The sequence below is a fragment of the Podarcis liolepis genome, assembly GCF_965112155.1.
Source record: "Podarcis liolepis genome assembly, chromosome: 7".
Taxonomy (NCBI): domain Eukaryota; kingdom Metazoa; phylum Chordata; class Lepidosauria; order Squamata; family Lacertidae; genus Podarcis; species Podarcis liolepis.
Window position 1 is genome coordinate 42,890,754 of NC_139561.1, and position 14,236 is coordinate 42,904,989.

The 14,236-nt window shown below is 40.2% G+C and overlaps 1 protein-coding gene across 7 annotated transcripts in view; it reads left to right on the plus strand.

Moving 5' to 3' along the window:
- ANKRD11 (ankyrin repeat domain containing 11) overlaps nucleotides 1-14,236 on the plus strand; it is a 185,137-nt gene that overhangs the window by 111,545 nt on the left and 59,356 nt on the right. For all 7 annotated transcript variants that reach the window (XM_083513461.1, XM_083513457.1, XM_083513460.1 and 4 more), the window contains one exon: nucleotides 10,321-10,465. In XM_083513461.1, the coding sequence (XP_083369587.1) occupies nucleotides 10,379-10,465 (87 nt within the window). In that variant the 5' untranslated portion in view covers nucleotides 10,321-10,378. The remainder of the gene's footprint in view (nucleotides 1-10,320; nucleotides 10,466-14,236) is intronic.

The following is a 14,236-nucleotide window of genomic DNA, read 5'->3' on the forward strand; positions in this document are numbered from 1 at the left end:
TGAATAACACAGAATTAATATATTTTGTACATAAGCTGCTCTGGGAGCCTTTTCAGCTGAAGAAAAGGATAACAATTATTTAAATAAACAGACTCCATCCACCCCAGAATTATTATTTTTGAGGAACGAAAGGATACAAATGCAGTAAATAAACTTACTGTTTCATGTACTCATGTCAGGGAATGCCCATGAGCCTGATAGTTGTGGTATGTTAGTTCAAAAGTGATTTGCCAGAGGTCCTTAATATCTAATGTTAGTTAGGTGAACATAAAGGCACTTGCCTGATGAGCTTATTGTAAAGCAAGGTGGCTCATCTGTGCCTTCCTGATATTCTTCAACTTTTATTAGCCCCAGCCAGCATATTCAGTAGTCAGGGATGATGGAAACTGTACTGCAATAACATCTGCAAGACACAGGTTAGCCACCCCTGTTTTATAGAGCACCCCCATCTCCACAAATAAAGGGAACATTTGCCCAAGCCTAATATTAAGTAGATTGTGAGCAAGCCTTACTCAAACATAGGCAAGTTACACCCACCAGGAGTGACACCTCAATGCCTTCCATATATGCTGTGCCAGGAAGATTTTGGGCATCACATGGCAGGACACAGTCTCAAACAAAAATGTGCTCTTCCAAGCCCACATTCCCAGCATGTTCGAACTTCTCAGCGACGTCTATGCTGGCTTTGTCATGTCTACAGAATGGAAAATGGCAGGATCCCCAAGGATGTGCTATCCAGGGAGCTGGCTTCAGGTACCAGGCTTGTTGGGAGACCAACTCTGCATTGTGCTATGAAGACTGGCAACATTAACTCTGCCGTGTGTGAATCCCTTACAGACAACTATGCTGCCTGGAGACACACACACACACACACACACACACACACACACGTTGTGTATCCATAGCAGTGACCAAAGGAGAAATGACCACTTGGAGGAGCTCCATGGTGCATCTGTAAAAGTGAAACCAGATGCCTTCATCTGCCACAACTGCAATAAAACATTTCTCTCCAGTACATAGTAGACACTGTAACTTGACTTTTACCCTTGATGGCACACTCTTCCATTGTCTCTTGAGACAGATTGTAACAATGTTGTGGGAAATGAAGGCTAACAGTATTGATACATACAGAGTTTAAATATTTCATGAAGGAGGAAACATAGTTGAGGCCTGCAATTCAGAGTTAAATAATTGGGGACATTTTTTTTAAACAACCAGAAAGAGGTTTGGAAAAGGAGAGATGGTGCTGGATGCTCTCCTTAGAGCAGGTATAGGTAGATTTCTGGTGACAATATTTTAAATGAAAGTTAAGCTGTATTCATCTTTTAAAGGCATTTTTCAAAACTGAGCATTCTCGATACTTTGTCTTGAAAATAGTAAATTGTAGCAAGTCTGTTATTTTTACAGTGGTACCTCAGGTTAAGTACTTAATTCGTTCCGGAGGTCTGTACTTAACCTGATACTGTTCTTAACCTGAAGCACCACTTTAGCTAATGGGGCCTCCTGCTGCTGCCGTGCCGCCGGAGCACGATTTCTGTTCTCACCCTGAAGCAAAGTTCTTAACCTGAAGCACTATTTCTGGGTTAGCGGAGTCTGTAACCTGAAGCGTATGTAACCTGAGGTACCACGGTATATAGAAGTGTGCCTGCTTTTGTTTAACATATTTTCTGTTTTGTTATATAGTGCATGCTTCCCTTAAACTTTTTTTTGTGGATGGGTAGATATCAGAGATGGATTATTGGATAGCAGGGCAAGGAAAGGAGGTCCCTGAGACTTTGGGGTACTACTCCAAGTTCAGTTCTGGTGCTAGATCAGTCATCCTCAACCTGGTGCTGTTGCAATGTTTTAGAATCCAGCTTCCATCACACCTGCCTAACATTGACAATGGCAAAGAATTAGGGAAGTTGTAGTCCAGCAACATCTGGAGGGCACCTGATTGGGAAAGGCTGGGCAGTTTCATATATTCATATTTTACTTTGAATTTACCTTTTTATTAAATTTGGTGGGGTGGGGGAAAATCAATATCCTTTTTCTATGTGCCATTGTGTCCATGGCCATATTGGATAAATTTAAGAGTTCTATATAGCTTGATTATGGGAGGATGTGTGGCACACTACTAAGATTATTGGCTTGTGTGACAGTATAAAAGTGAAGATACATAGAATATGCACTGTGTAGTTGTTTTTCTATAGTGGTGAGAGCTATAAGTGAAGACAAAATATCTTGGGCTGTGGAAATGTATGGAAGTAGGAATAGCTGGAGTGGGGGAGTAAAATGGTATAGTGCACAACCAGTTCTCCAGAGAGCAACTTATGTAGCAGAAGAAATCCATTGACATACAAACAAAAACTGCTGCATTTAAGCAGTTCTTGGAATCCTTCTAACATGTTTAAAAGGAACAAGTTTTATTTGAAGGAGGGAAAATATTTTATTCAGTTCTGGAATTCCAGCTTTGGTCATTGCATTTGTACTATAACACAAACGTTCAGGCTTTCTCTTGAAAGAGAATTCACAGCAACAGTGAGGGGCTCATAAGCTATGCTAGTCTGGCTGCCTTTTTAGGAAAATTGGTAGGAAGAAGGATGATAGAATTGTGGAATGGTGTTTCCACGACATATGCTCTGAAATTTGCAGTTTCTTGCCAAAACCCAGCAGTACCAACCGTTTCTTTTGCTGTCTCATTGCCTAGTTAAACATTACGAGGATAGTTCTTTTTCTCTTGTGAGGCTGCTGCTCTACAGAGATCTGTATCTCATACTTGGGGATGAAACAAGCTCATTGAGATTCTAAGCTCCCTTTCAGAACATTTCAGACGATATGTGATCCTTCTTATCTTCTAAAGTAATACGAGAGGCAGTTTTTTCTAGGTGCACATGCTAGACAAGAAAAGAATCAGAATAGGATAGTGCATGCCATATGAAGGTACAGAGCAGCAGGAGAATGTGTACTGTGTGTGAATTTCCTGGCTTCTGTGCAACAGACTTTCTGTCACTTGAGTTTTCTGTATGCACATATTAAACAGCCACCAAATAATTATTTCCATGTGGGAGAAATGTATGGAAATTCATCTATCTGAACAGACTCCTCAGCAAATTGTACTCCCATTGGAATTCTTTTTTTTTAAAATAAAAGAAAGCTTATAATATTGTTAAAAGACTGGCAATATCAATGTGTGCTACTTCCAAACTTACTTGCCCTTTACCTTAGAATGTTACAAGAATGAATAAGCAACATTCACATCAGCTGGGTGGCATTACTTTACAGATAGGGCTTGGCTCACAGTTTGTAAAAACCTAGGTTACTAGTTTGTCTAAAGTTAACTGAGCCAAAGGGTAAGTAAGCATATTTGTAATCAGTAACCTGCTAAATTAGTTGATAATTTATACTTCCTTGTATTCCTTGTATCTGTGTATTCTCAAGGAGGAAACGAGAAACTCAGGAAAAATAATTGAAGCCATGAAGGTGTTGCCCTTCTTTCTTTGTTCTCGTTATCACAATAAGGTTCACAGTATTTCATTGCTTAGTACTATAAAGCACATGTCTGCAGTACAGTAACCAGTTTGTCTAAGATGGGATGGGTATGAGGAGCTGCTTATTCAACTTGAAACAAACCTATAAGCCAGTATGACAAGCTGAATCTCATGGGGCTTCAATCTCCTAAGCACTGTGTAGTAAAGCTGAGCCAAAAGAAGGAAAAGCCAACAAGTCTTTATTTCATATGCCTTTCACGGTAAAACATGAATTCCCAGTTTCTTAAAATCAAGAATAAAAAAATGCAGGTTAAAATTCAGCATTCTCAATAGTGACTCATTTGTGCTAAATGTGGGCCATCCTCCTGCTGTGACAGTGATGCTATTGTGTTTTGCAGAATTACCTTTGCATTATTGTTTCCTCTCAGCCTTGTCTTTTCCTGGCTCTAGCATGTAGGCATGTTGAATCATAGTGGCAGACTTCTGGTCTAGCCTGCCCTCCACCCATACAAACCAGGAAACATCTTGCTAAAAAAGCTAAGCTTGTAGGATCTTAAGCAGATCCAGAAAGCCCACAGTGATAGGAGTCTGCAACAATGAAATGAATATAGGGGTTTGAGTTCTCATGCATGGTTCTGCTCATAAGTCACTTGAATTGCACTTTCTTTTTCTTTGGTTTTAGCAGAACACCAAGAGTGAATTTGCAGCTTTAGAGGCAGCCAAATCCTGTGAACAGTTTGCACTCCCTCCCCCCCCCCCACTCTCTCAAAACACTAAGATGGAAGGCTTTAATAGCTGCTATAGTACATATGATGCTTAGTTTTTGTCAATAGCATCTCTTAGAGTGGTGAATGGCACTATTTAGAGGGAAGAAATCACAATGAAAATCCTCATCATTATATATTTTACATGGCTGTTTATTTGTATATATTTTAAAATTTTATATATTGATTTTTATGATGGCCAATATTTGTAATGCCTAATAAAGGACTGGTGAAGCGAAACATATCATGCTGTAGTATCATATCTAAAGAGACTTGCATTTCAAATCTTTCATCTTAATTCCTGATTATAATTTAAACACAGGAGCATGTTGTATGCTCCCTGGCATTCTGGTTCTTTGCAGGTGCTTTTCCAAAAGCAGTATTACTTTGAAACCATATTTTCCTGCATGTATTTATAGAGATGAAGCTGACAACCTCAATTACCAGACATCCTCTAAAAGTCAAATCATGTTTTAACATCTGGCTGGATAATAATTAGATCCATGTCTTAAATGAATCAGGGCAGGGGCCATAGTCTTGTATGCAGACAGTCCCAGGTTCAACACCTGGCATCTTCAAGAAGGGCTGGGAATGTCCCTTGTCCAAAATCCTGGAGAGCTACTACCAGTCAGTGTAGATAATACTGAGCTAGATGAACCAATGGTGTGACTCAGAGTAAGACAGCTTCCTGTGTTCCCAAAGTTAGGCAAATGTCTGGAATCCGATTGAATGAAACAAGTGTTTGAGGTATTTGCCTTACTACTTGCAAATTACAAAGATGGCAGCATATTATTTATGTGCAATAGAGGAAACCCACGTGAGAAATGGGTGAATCGCTATAAGGCTCTAGACTAAAGGCAGTTTACATGGAACAAAATAACTAGGTCAGTGGTTTTGAATCATGCTTCCAGGACCTTCATTCCCAGTATCTTGTGTTTGAACCTCCTCTGAATTTAATATTTGTAGTGAGTTTACTTACCTAAGTATTGAAATCTAATCAAGTCATGTAATTACCACTAAATTACAGTCTAATTTAATATCCAATTTGAGCTATTGCTTGAAAAGAGAGAGAGCCAAGATGACTAGGAATGTCACTGGCATGTGAGAACAGTTTTGCAGTTCTTATGGGACTAGCCACCACACAATATTTTGGCAATGAATTCCTTAGGTTAACTTAAGCATTTGTAAATGACCCCTATACAATACCATGCAAATTAGAGTTAGAACTAGCACATGAAAACTCATCTGTTGTTTTTGAGATTGCCCTTCTGCTGAAGTCTCTGTGGTGCTTTCTAGAGGGGATTCAGATGAGATTGCTTTTTGGTGGTGGGGTGCACGCGAACAAAGGGAGCTAAAAAAAGTAAACTTGCGGCTTTCTAGCCTCTTTGATTTTAAAGAAGGGATGTTAATGATATTTAAGAGAAGATGATAATGCTTGGTTGGGAAGGGCAACAGGAACAGAAATAGCTTGTACATGACAGCTCAGATGTTAGTCCTATATACAGCTTTACCTATATCAGCCTGACCATAATAAGGTTTCACAAATCAGCAGGCAGCTTTGATTTATGTGCTGTTATGTCTCAGGAAGACTTTTCCCTTACCCCATGCACCCTTTGCACCATTCCCCCCTGGAGAGATCTTGTTGAAACCAGTATATAAAAAATATTTGAAAATGAAACAGCTTCTTTTGCCGTTTCATAGAAGTGTGGAGGATTATATAATGTTTCTGAACCAACTTGGTCTCCTGCTTCCTTATTTCCTGACAGCCATTAAGTTCTCTGGTTCAATGAGCTAAGTTAGCTGTTTAGAAAACAGAACTGTTTGATGACAGAGTCCAGCACAGAAAACAGAATTCTGAAAAGTAGATAATAGAAATGCTAGCCTACCCATGTTGGGGGTTAGAAGGGATTTGGGCCAGGTTTTGTATAACATGGGCCTTCACATTTTTTAGCTGGAGTGCAGTTGTACAAAGTGAGCATTTGTTGTCTCCTCTTTCCCCTCACCTCAAACTCCCTAACAATGTGCTGTAAAACAAAATGGGGATTGCAGGCACTGCTGGTAATTGTTGTGCAAATATAATACTCCCTCCAAGCTGCTAAATAGGCCAGTGCTCTGTTTACATGAAGAGGCAGCCAGCTTTCCGAGTGTAATGAGTCAGCTACATGAACAGAAGGGGTGCGGAATTAATCTGGCATCCTTTTGACTTTCTCTTAGTGAACTCGGTTTCAAAGCTCCCTGTAAAATAGGTGTGTACCCTGGTAACAAATGGCCACATTGACATCCAGAGCAAACAGATTTTTAAAAATAATCATAATGATAATTGATCTCTGTGCATGGGCAAATGCCTATGGTTCATTTTGAATTGGAATCCTCATTTGGATGTGGTTGTCAGTGACTGAGCCTCTGAGAGGATTGAATGTCCTGGGTCCCATTTCCCACATGTTTCTTTTTATGTTACCTTAACTATGTGGCCAAAGGAGTTTAGTACACATGATAATATGCAATGTAGCCTGCATCTGAATTGGCATCAGCTGAGGCCAAGTTATTTTGGGTATTTATTATGCGCCTGACGTATTTATTATGCACCTGACGTTTAAGAAAAGGTGTAGGATATAATGGCAACTTCCCGTCAAAGGGCTCTGGGGTGAACTATCTACCTTTGGTTTCATATTAGGTACTGGTGGGGGGTTGCTTATCTAAAGATAAGCCTGAGTAGCATAGAGTGAAGAGAAGACAACATACTTTCACTGTTTGAGTTATCAAGAGAAGACCTCAAAAGCCATTTAAGCAAGGAGCAGTGCACTGAAAGTGATTGGTAATTGACCCTGCAGCCGGCCTTTCAGATTATAACATACAAAATGAAATACACACCCTGCACCATTCCCCTTCAGTTGATTATTATATTCATGGCATTGAATACACGAAGGCAATCTTACTTCAAGGGTAGGAAATGTGAAGCCCTCCAGATGTTGCTGGACTCCAGCTGTACAGCCCCAGCCAGCATGGTCAGTAGTTAGAGATGATGTGAGTTACAGTCCAGCAGCAACATTTAGAGGGCACTGTATTAGCTACTGCCTCTTAATTCCAGTTTAGGTACTTTGTCAGATTTGCACAGCACTGCTCAAATTGGTTCTGCTCATTCCTGGGATGGAGGTTCCATAAGGTGTTGTTTGTCATCCAGTCAGAACCTTTCCTATAGAGCAGGCATGGCCAAACCTGGCCCTCCAGTTGTTTTGGGACTACAACTTACATCATCCCTAGCTAAGAGGACTAGTGGTCAGGGATGATGGGAACTGTAGTCCCAAAACAGCTGGAGGGCCAAATTTGGCCATGCCTGCTATAGAGGCTGGTAGGTCAATCATTTTTCAAGGAGGCCTATTAACTTCAGAACAAAAAAGATGGGTTTAGTGAAGAGTTGAGGGGTTGGTGAGAAAGGATCTGACTGCCATACTTACTTGTAAAGATTACAAATAAAGATTATTTCTTTTTCTACACAGTTGCCATGTAGTTGCTACACATGTCTTTCAATTAATTTGATCTCTCTCTATCTTATCACTATCATTGCATCCTCAGTCTTGACCTTTTTTGGGGGGGGGTGTAGCAGCAACAGTGTGCATGGAACCTTTGCAGAGTTATAGATTGTTTACATATTATTGTCAGTTTTTTCTTTTCCATTGGAATGCTGAATCCATACTTCAGACACATGAAAAGAGTGTCTATCTGAATATCTTCTGAAGTCATCATTACACTTTTTGTTTGCTGAATTTTGGTAACTGGATTTGTTTGCTTATTTGATTCGATGTTTACATCCTGACACCAGCCATTCTAGGGAATTATTAATTTGTCTTGCATTAGGGAGGACAGGGGTGTGGGGATTTTATCAAGTTAATGTTTTTTAGGGTTAAGTTTTGTAGGATAGCATTTTTTCTTCTTAAAAAGAGTTGCCATAATTGGGCAAGAGCTCTTGAAATAAGAGTAAACTAGATGTCTGGCTGAAGTCATGTGATGCTCACTCAGACTGTAAGTGAAGTCACTACTGCTGCTGTTCTATAGAATATTTTATAATGAATATTTGTATTTGAGGAAGCTTAGCATGGTCATAACTCACTGTGTTCTTTCTCTGGAGTTAGTTAAGCAGGTCAGTTTGGGATTGTTGTGCTTTTCTCCTTTTTTCTCAGTACAGCTACATGTGTGCTCTCTTCTGTGTTTGATATCCTACTTAAGCTAACATTATGTATGAAGGTGGCGTTTTGGTTTGATGAGTTTCTCATGTTGCTGCCCAAAGAGGGAGCATGAAGCATTTTGGATATATGATATAGAGGGTCCACCCAAGCCTTGGGGTGGATTGGAAAAAAAAAGACTTTATGTAGGACTCGATGATGTACCCACTGCTGATGAAAGGTGTTGAGTAGAAAGTTGTTTAGGCTTTTGACCTCTTATATTGGGGCCAGACACTGCAAAAGCCACTCCTTTCCATCCAATTTCCCTCAGGTTTTTGTCAGTTTCCCCAGATTTTAAAACTCATATTTGGGGAGGGGAGGGGAGGGGAGGGGAGACTTTTTGGTTTTCATTGTCTCTCCCCTTTACCAAACCTGTTCCTCACTGACAGTGAAATGGGGAGTTTCCCTGTTCCTGGACCATTTCCTTTATTTATTTAAAAGGGAAATAAAACCCTGCTGTTTATGTAGCTATGTTGCTAAATAGTGTCTATCTTATCAGGTGGCAGTTAGATTTTTCCAGTGACCATTTTAGCATTGCTGCTTCATGGCAAGTAGCATAGGGTTGCCATATTTCAAAAAGTAAAAACCAAGACACCCCAAAAGTTAGTTGTTTAGCTTTTTTAAGGAAACCCCTAAAATTGTTTGGTTTTTTTAAAGGAAAACCTCAAAGTTGTTGAGCTATTTTATTTTTTTACAAAAACGCCAAAAGAACCTGCAATTTTTCAGTTGACACGCATAAAATCCAGGACAAAGCACTGCCTTTTGGAAATTCCCCCAGACATAAATTCCACCTTTGAAATTCCGGTAATGTCCAGGAAAATCCAGATGTGTGGTAGCCCTAAAGTAGAGTAAGAACTTTATACTAGCACTTAATTGACTGCTCATATGATATTTACCCCAGGGGAATGATAAAGATGGCTGTATACCATGTTTCAGATCTCTGTTACAATGCACACTTCTTATTGTATATTGCAGGTGTCAGTTGTCTTTTCCACCCTGTAACTAAGCAACTCATTGCACGGGCAACAGAGTTTTGTTGCTGTGCTTCTAAATTGTGCCTCACCCAGACTTATATACAAAGGCAATACCGACCCGAAAGCGAAGGCTGCATATTAACTCTGCTGAGAATATTAGAAGTTGCTTTTATGGTTTACCATCTTTGCTTCAATCTAGAAATGGTTCTGCATAAGAAACATATTTCTTAGGCAGATTGCAGTTCACAAATTGCTTTATGTGATAGTCATGTGAGAATCAGGCAGATTAAGTTTTAATTGCCTTAACCATGTGCATAGGACACCAAGGTATCACAGAAGTCTTTATGTGTGTCAACACAAAGAAAGTTTTTGGATAACTTTGGTCACTCTATGGGCACCGAATACCTGTCCCTGAGAGCTATAATGTCTAAAGGAACCATAAAGTATTACATTTGTACCTCGGCTCCTGAACACCTTGGGAGTCTAACGTTCCAGTTCCTGAATGACTGAAAACCGGAAGTGAGTGTTCCTGTTTTCAAACTTTTTTTGGAAACCAAACATGCAGTGTGGCTATTGTTTCTGCCGCGCCTGCGCAATCAGGAACCAATCGGAAGCCGTGCCTTGGTTTCTGAACTTTTCAGAATTCCGTTCAACTTCCAGGGTACGTCTGTATTCACAGTTGGTATTTGAGGGACTGTTGTCTATCTTCTATCTGTACAAAGGAAGACCATGTTGGTTCCTGACTCTCTTTCAAGTTCTGTTTTGGGAATTTGCAATACTCTGGGAATGCCAGCACAGTACTTCAGTTCATTAAAACAACAATTACTATGCCTCACCCCCTCTTTTTGTTAGCTGTGGCTTGAACATCTGTGTATTTCCTTTATCATTGCAGACTGTTGATGATGAAGCGATGGCAGCATAAATGAAGGCCAAGTAAGGAAGGCAGAACGATGCCCAAGGGTGGGTGTTCTAAAACACCACAACTGGAAGATTTCTCTCTCAGCAACGACATGGTGGAGAAACAAACTGGGAAAAAGGTACTGTGCCTTTAGTATACTTGTCTTCCTCATACTCCCCGCCCCCTGTAGTGTTTTTGTTTTATAGTGAGATGGTAGCACAACAGGCCTGTGTTCTCAAACTTCTGTGTATGCTGTACTGATTACCTCCTGTGAACTACCAAACAGAATACCTTTCCTTAATTTATTTAGATTATGTCCCATTTGTCTGGCCCCCCCCCCCAATAGTAGTCCATGGGCCATGAGTGGTCCATCAGCTTTGTTTAAGTAGTCTCTGGCATGCCTATGGATTTGTAGTTGAAGACAGCAATGAGTATATCCATATTATTAAATATTTGTGCTAATTTCTAATGGCATTTTAATTGCTTATTTTATTAAATAAGGCTGTGAGGCGTGAAGGCCGCTTCCTGCAAGGCCATTTCCACCTGGCCTAGGGGGCAGAGCCCAGACTCACCCAGCCCTACAAAAGAGGCTCCTCGTAAGGCTGGAGGAGCATCGCCTAGCTGTGAGGGGTGAAGGCCGCTCCCTGCAAGGCCCTTTCCACCTGGCCTAGGGGGTGAGGCCCAGACTCACCCAGCCCTACAAAAGAGGCTCCTCATGAGGCCGGAGGAACATCGCCTGGCTATTGTTTTATTGATTTAATATGCTGTAAACCGCTTTGAGATTTTTATTAAAAATATAAAGCTGTATAGAAATAAAAAAATCAAAAAAATATTTTATCTTATTGCATTACAGTTTGAATTCTATGGAATTACATTTGCTACAACAGGCAGACAAATGATTAAGACCCTCAGCAAATGGTGTGTGAGGGGAAAAGCTTGAGACCCACTGATCTAGGTGATGCTACATTAAGTTTATAACTTCCCTCACAATTAGCTTCTGTCATGGTCCGTAGCATAGTTGAGAATGAGAAAGCAACAAGAATTAAGGTAGAAAAGGTACGCTGTGATACTTCCTCCTTCATCCTACTGCTAGCTGTGAACTATTGTTTTAGTTAGATAGAAGCTTTGTGTCTTTAGGCCTCATCTACTGCTTGCGACTGTTTGTTTGTTTGGTAGTGAATTCATCACTGCATTGGTCTGAAATGCTGTTCAGTAAATTAATATCCACCCTGTCTTTTAGCGTTAGAGTAGAGCTTAGAATCTGTCAAGATGGTTGTGAAAGGTAGCAAAAGGAGACCTGAATGTTGAGGCATAGCTGCCTGGTGTTAACTGATTGGCATAAGGAGAAAGTGCCAGTGTGGCCTAGATCATTTTGTGCAAAATAAAGCTGAAACCCAGGAATTATGAGTGCAGGAAGTTGCAAAGGGAAATACCAGTTTCATGTGGTGTAAGGCTTTTGCATTAAGAAAGTATGCTGCACACCTGATTTGTTTCTGTTCTGCTTTGGTTTTTTGCCCTATTTCATTTATTGTGTCTTTTTCGAAAGACAAAGCTACATGTCAAAATTTAAAATTAATAAAAGCTGAGAAGAAAAACCTGTTCTAACTTCAGGCTGGGTTTTGTTGCTGCTACTCATAGCTGAGAAGCTGATGTTTATATATGATAGCGTGAATCAAAAGGCATTCCATTAGCTGTGAGGGTACATTATACATGACATATTTTCCTACCTACATGAATTTGGGCTTTGTGAAGGGGCCAGTATGCACACATTAATATTTGAAGATGCTCCTCTTTACCAATGTAGCTAAAATGTGTCATATGAAGCCGTCCTGACTTGCAACTTTTCAGTCTCAGGAGCACTGGGAACAATAACCAGTTTTGTAATAAAATAACCTGGATGTGATTAAAATGACTTTCCCACCATATACAACAGTGCAGATTTGACAAGGTTTAGCAAGAATAATAGAATAGAGTGTCCCTGCATTCCTATCCCTGAACTTCTCAACCTGTAAAGTGTTCAGTCTAGGGTTCCAAAGGGACTGAGCTTTAGAGCTTAGTTAATTGGCTGAAGGAGACTGCACCAACATATCATTGCTTTCTATTTAACTTTAGTGCTCTGAGCTGAAACAATGACTAAGGGGAAAGGGAGTTGGCCATTAGACCTTTGCTTCCAGGGATTGCTGTGTGGGAGCATAGCTTTTAATTTATCTTGTGTTTGTCAACACTTCCTAAAGGCCTCTCTGCTTTCATGACTTCAGCTGTCTCAGATTCACTCTGCTGTGAATACTATTCCAAGACTGTGTTTGTGGAGCCAAAGGGCCTGAAAGCAGTGATAGGGGCTGTGGTGTTGGAAGTAAAAGTGCCTGGGTTGTCCTTGCAGAGTGAAGAATTTTTGGAACATAGCTGCATTGTGGGATACCAGTTCTGATAGAAATGGATTAAGAAGTTCAGATCACATTTATTCATGACTCAATACCATTCTAGGTTCCTCCTAAATTCAGTTGTTCTTATGACATTCTGCAGCAATCACATACATATCTGTCCAATTGGAAACGTCAGCCTTTGCAGCAAAATAGTGCTGGCATTATGTGAGATCTCATTGCAATTTCACAGAATTTGGCTTAATGGTTACATGCAACCAAGTTGAGTCAATGGAGTGACTGGTTTTTTCCTTCTCAGCTTCTCTTCATTCTGCTGTTACTTTTCCACTTTGCCTCAGTTGGGCAAATTATCTCAGACCCTGACATTTTCTTTGTTTTATTGAGTCAAAGGGCAGGGAAGAGGGTTCCAACCTTAAACAGTAGTTTCCTGCTCTATTATTGAAGGCATCTGAGAACTTCATTGCTGCAGTGCAGTATTGGTTTGGGGGAAAGCTGACTTAAATATGATTATTATTTTCATTTAATTGTGTGAATTGCAACTTTAATGTACATGACACTTTATTGAGTGTCATTGAAAAGGTCAGTTCTCTGAGGAGTTTGTAGTTGCAAGGTTCATTAGAGAGGAAGATGCCATGGATGAGGAGCATGGCAAAGGCACAGGTAGTGGGGGTCTTCGAGCTATGCTCGCTTCTCAGGTAGGACAGCTCGATTGTATGGTTGCTATGCAGTCTTTGGGCACCAAGAATTTGCAGAATATAAATGTTGACACAATCTGGCTATCCTGTATGGAAACTCAACTCATATATTTCCAGTCTCATGTAGTCCCAACCACAGTGTTGCAAGGATATATGAATCAGCCTTTAGAGTTTGGGGCTACATGTGAGAGCTATTCCCTACACACACTCAGCACAGTGAAGCTGATGAATACACATCTGTAGAGCATGTGTTAACCGTCGTCATGAGCCTATAATCTGATGTACTTATTCCAGCCACAGAAGAAACATTACATTCTAAAGGATGTTTCCACTTCAGACTGTTGTTAAAAAGGAGGTGCAAATGCTGCTGGGAATTGTTTTGGCTTACAATTTTGTCTTCAGGAGAGGTGGGATGCAATGCATTACCTTTTTAGCTTTGCTGTACATTTCTCTGAGTAGTTATAGTCCAAAATGTTACTGTGGAACTTGCCTTGTTGCAGCACAGCTGGGATTGGGGATTTCCATCAGCCTGTTATGCAAAGCTTTCAAAACATACTGGAAAGTTCATTGGTTTTTAAGCTTCAAAGTGAAACTAGCTTCCTGGATGAAGTGCAAAGAGAATCAGAATTGTGTTGCCCACAAGCATGCATATAATAGTAATTCAACTTTTCGGATAAAACTTGTGATGCCGCTGTCTTGACCAGCTGGATTAGACCAAAGATCTATCTAGTCCTTCATCCTCTTTTCCATAGTAGCCAACCAAATGAATTGGTTCCAATCCATTTTTACCCTGCCTTTATTTATTTATATAAAGGGGTATTTATACCCCACCCA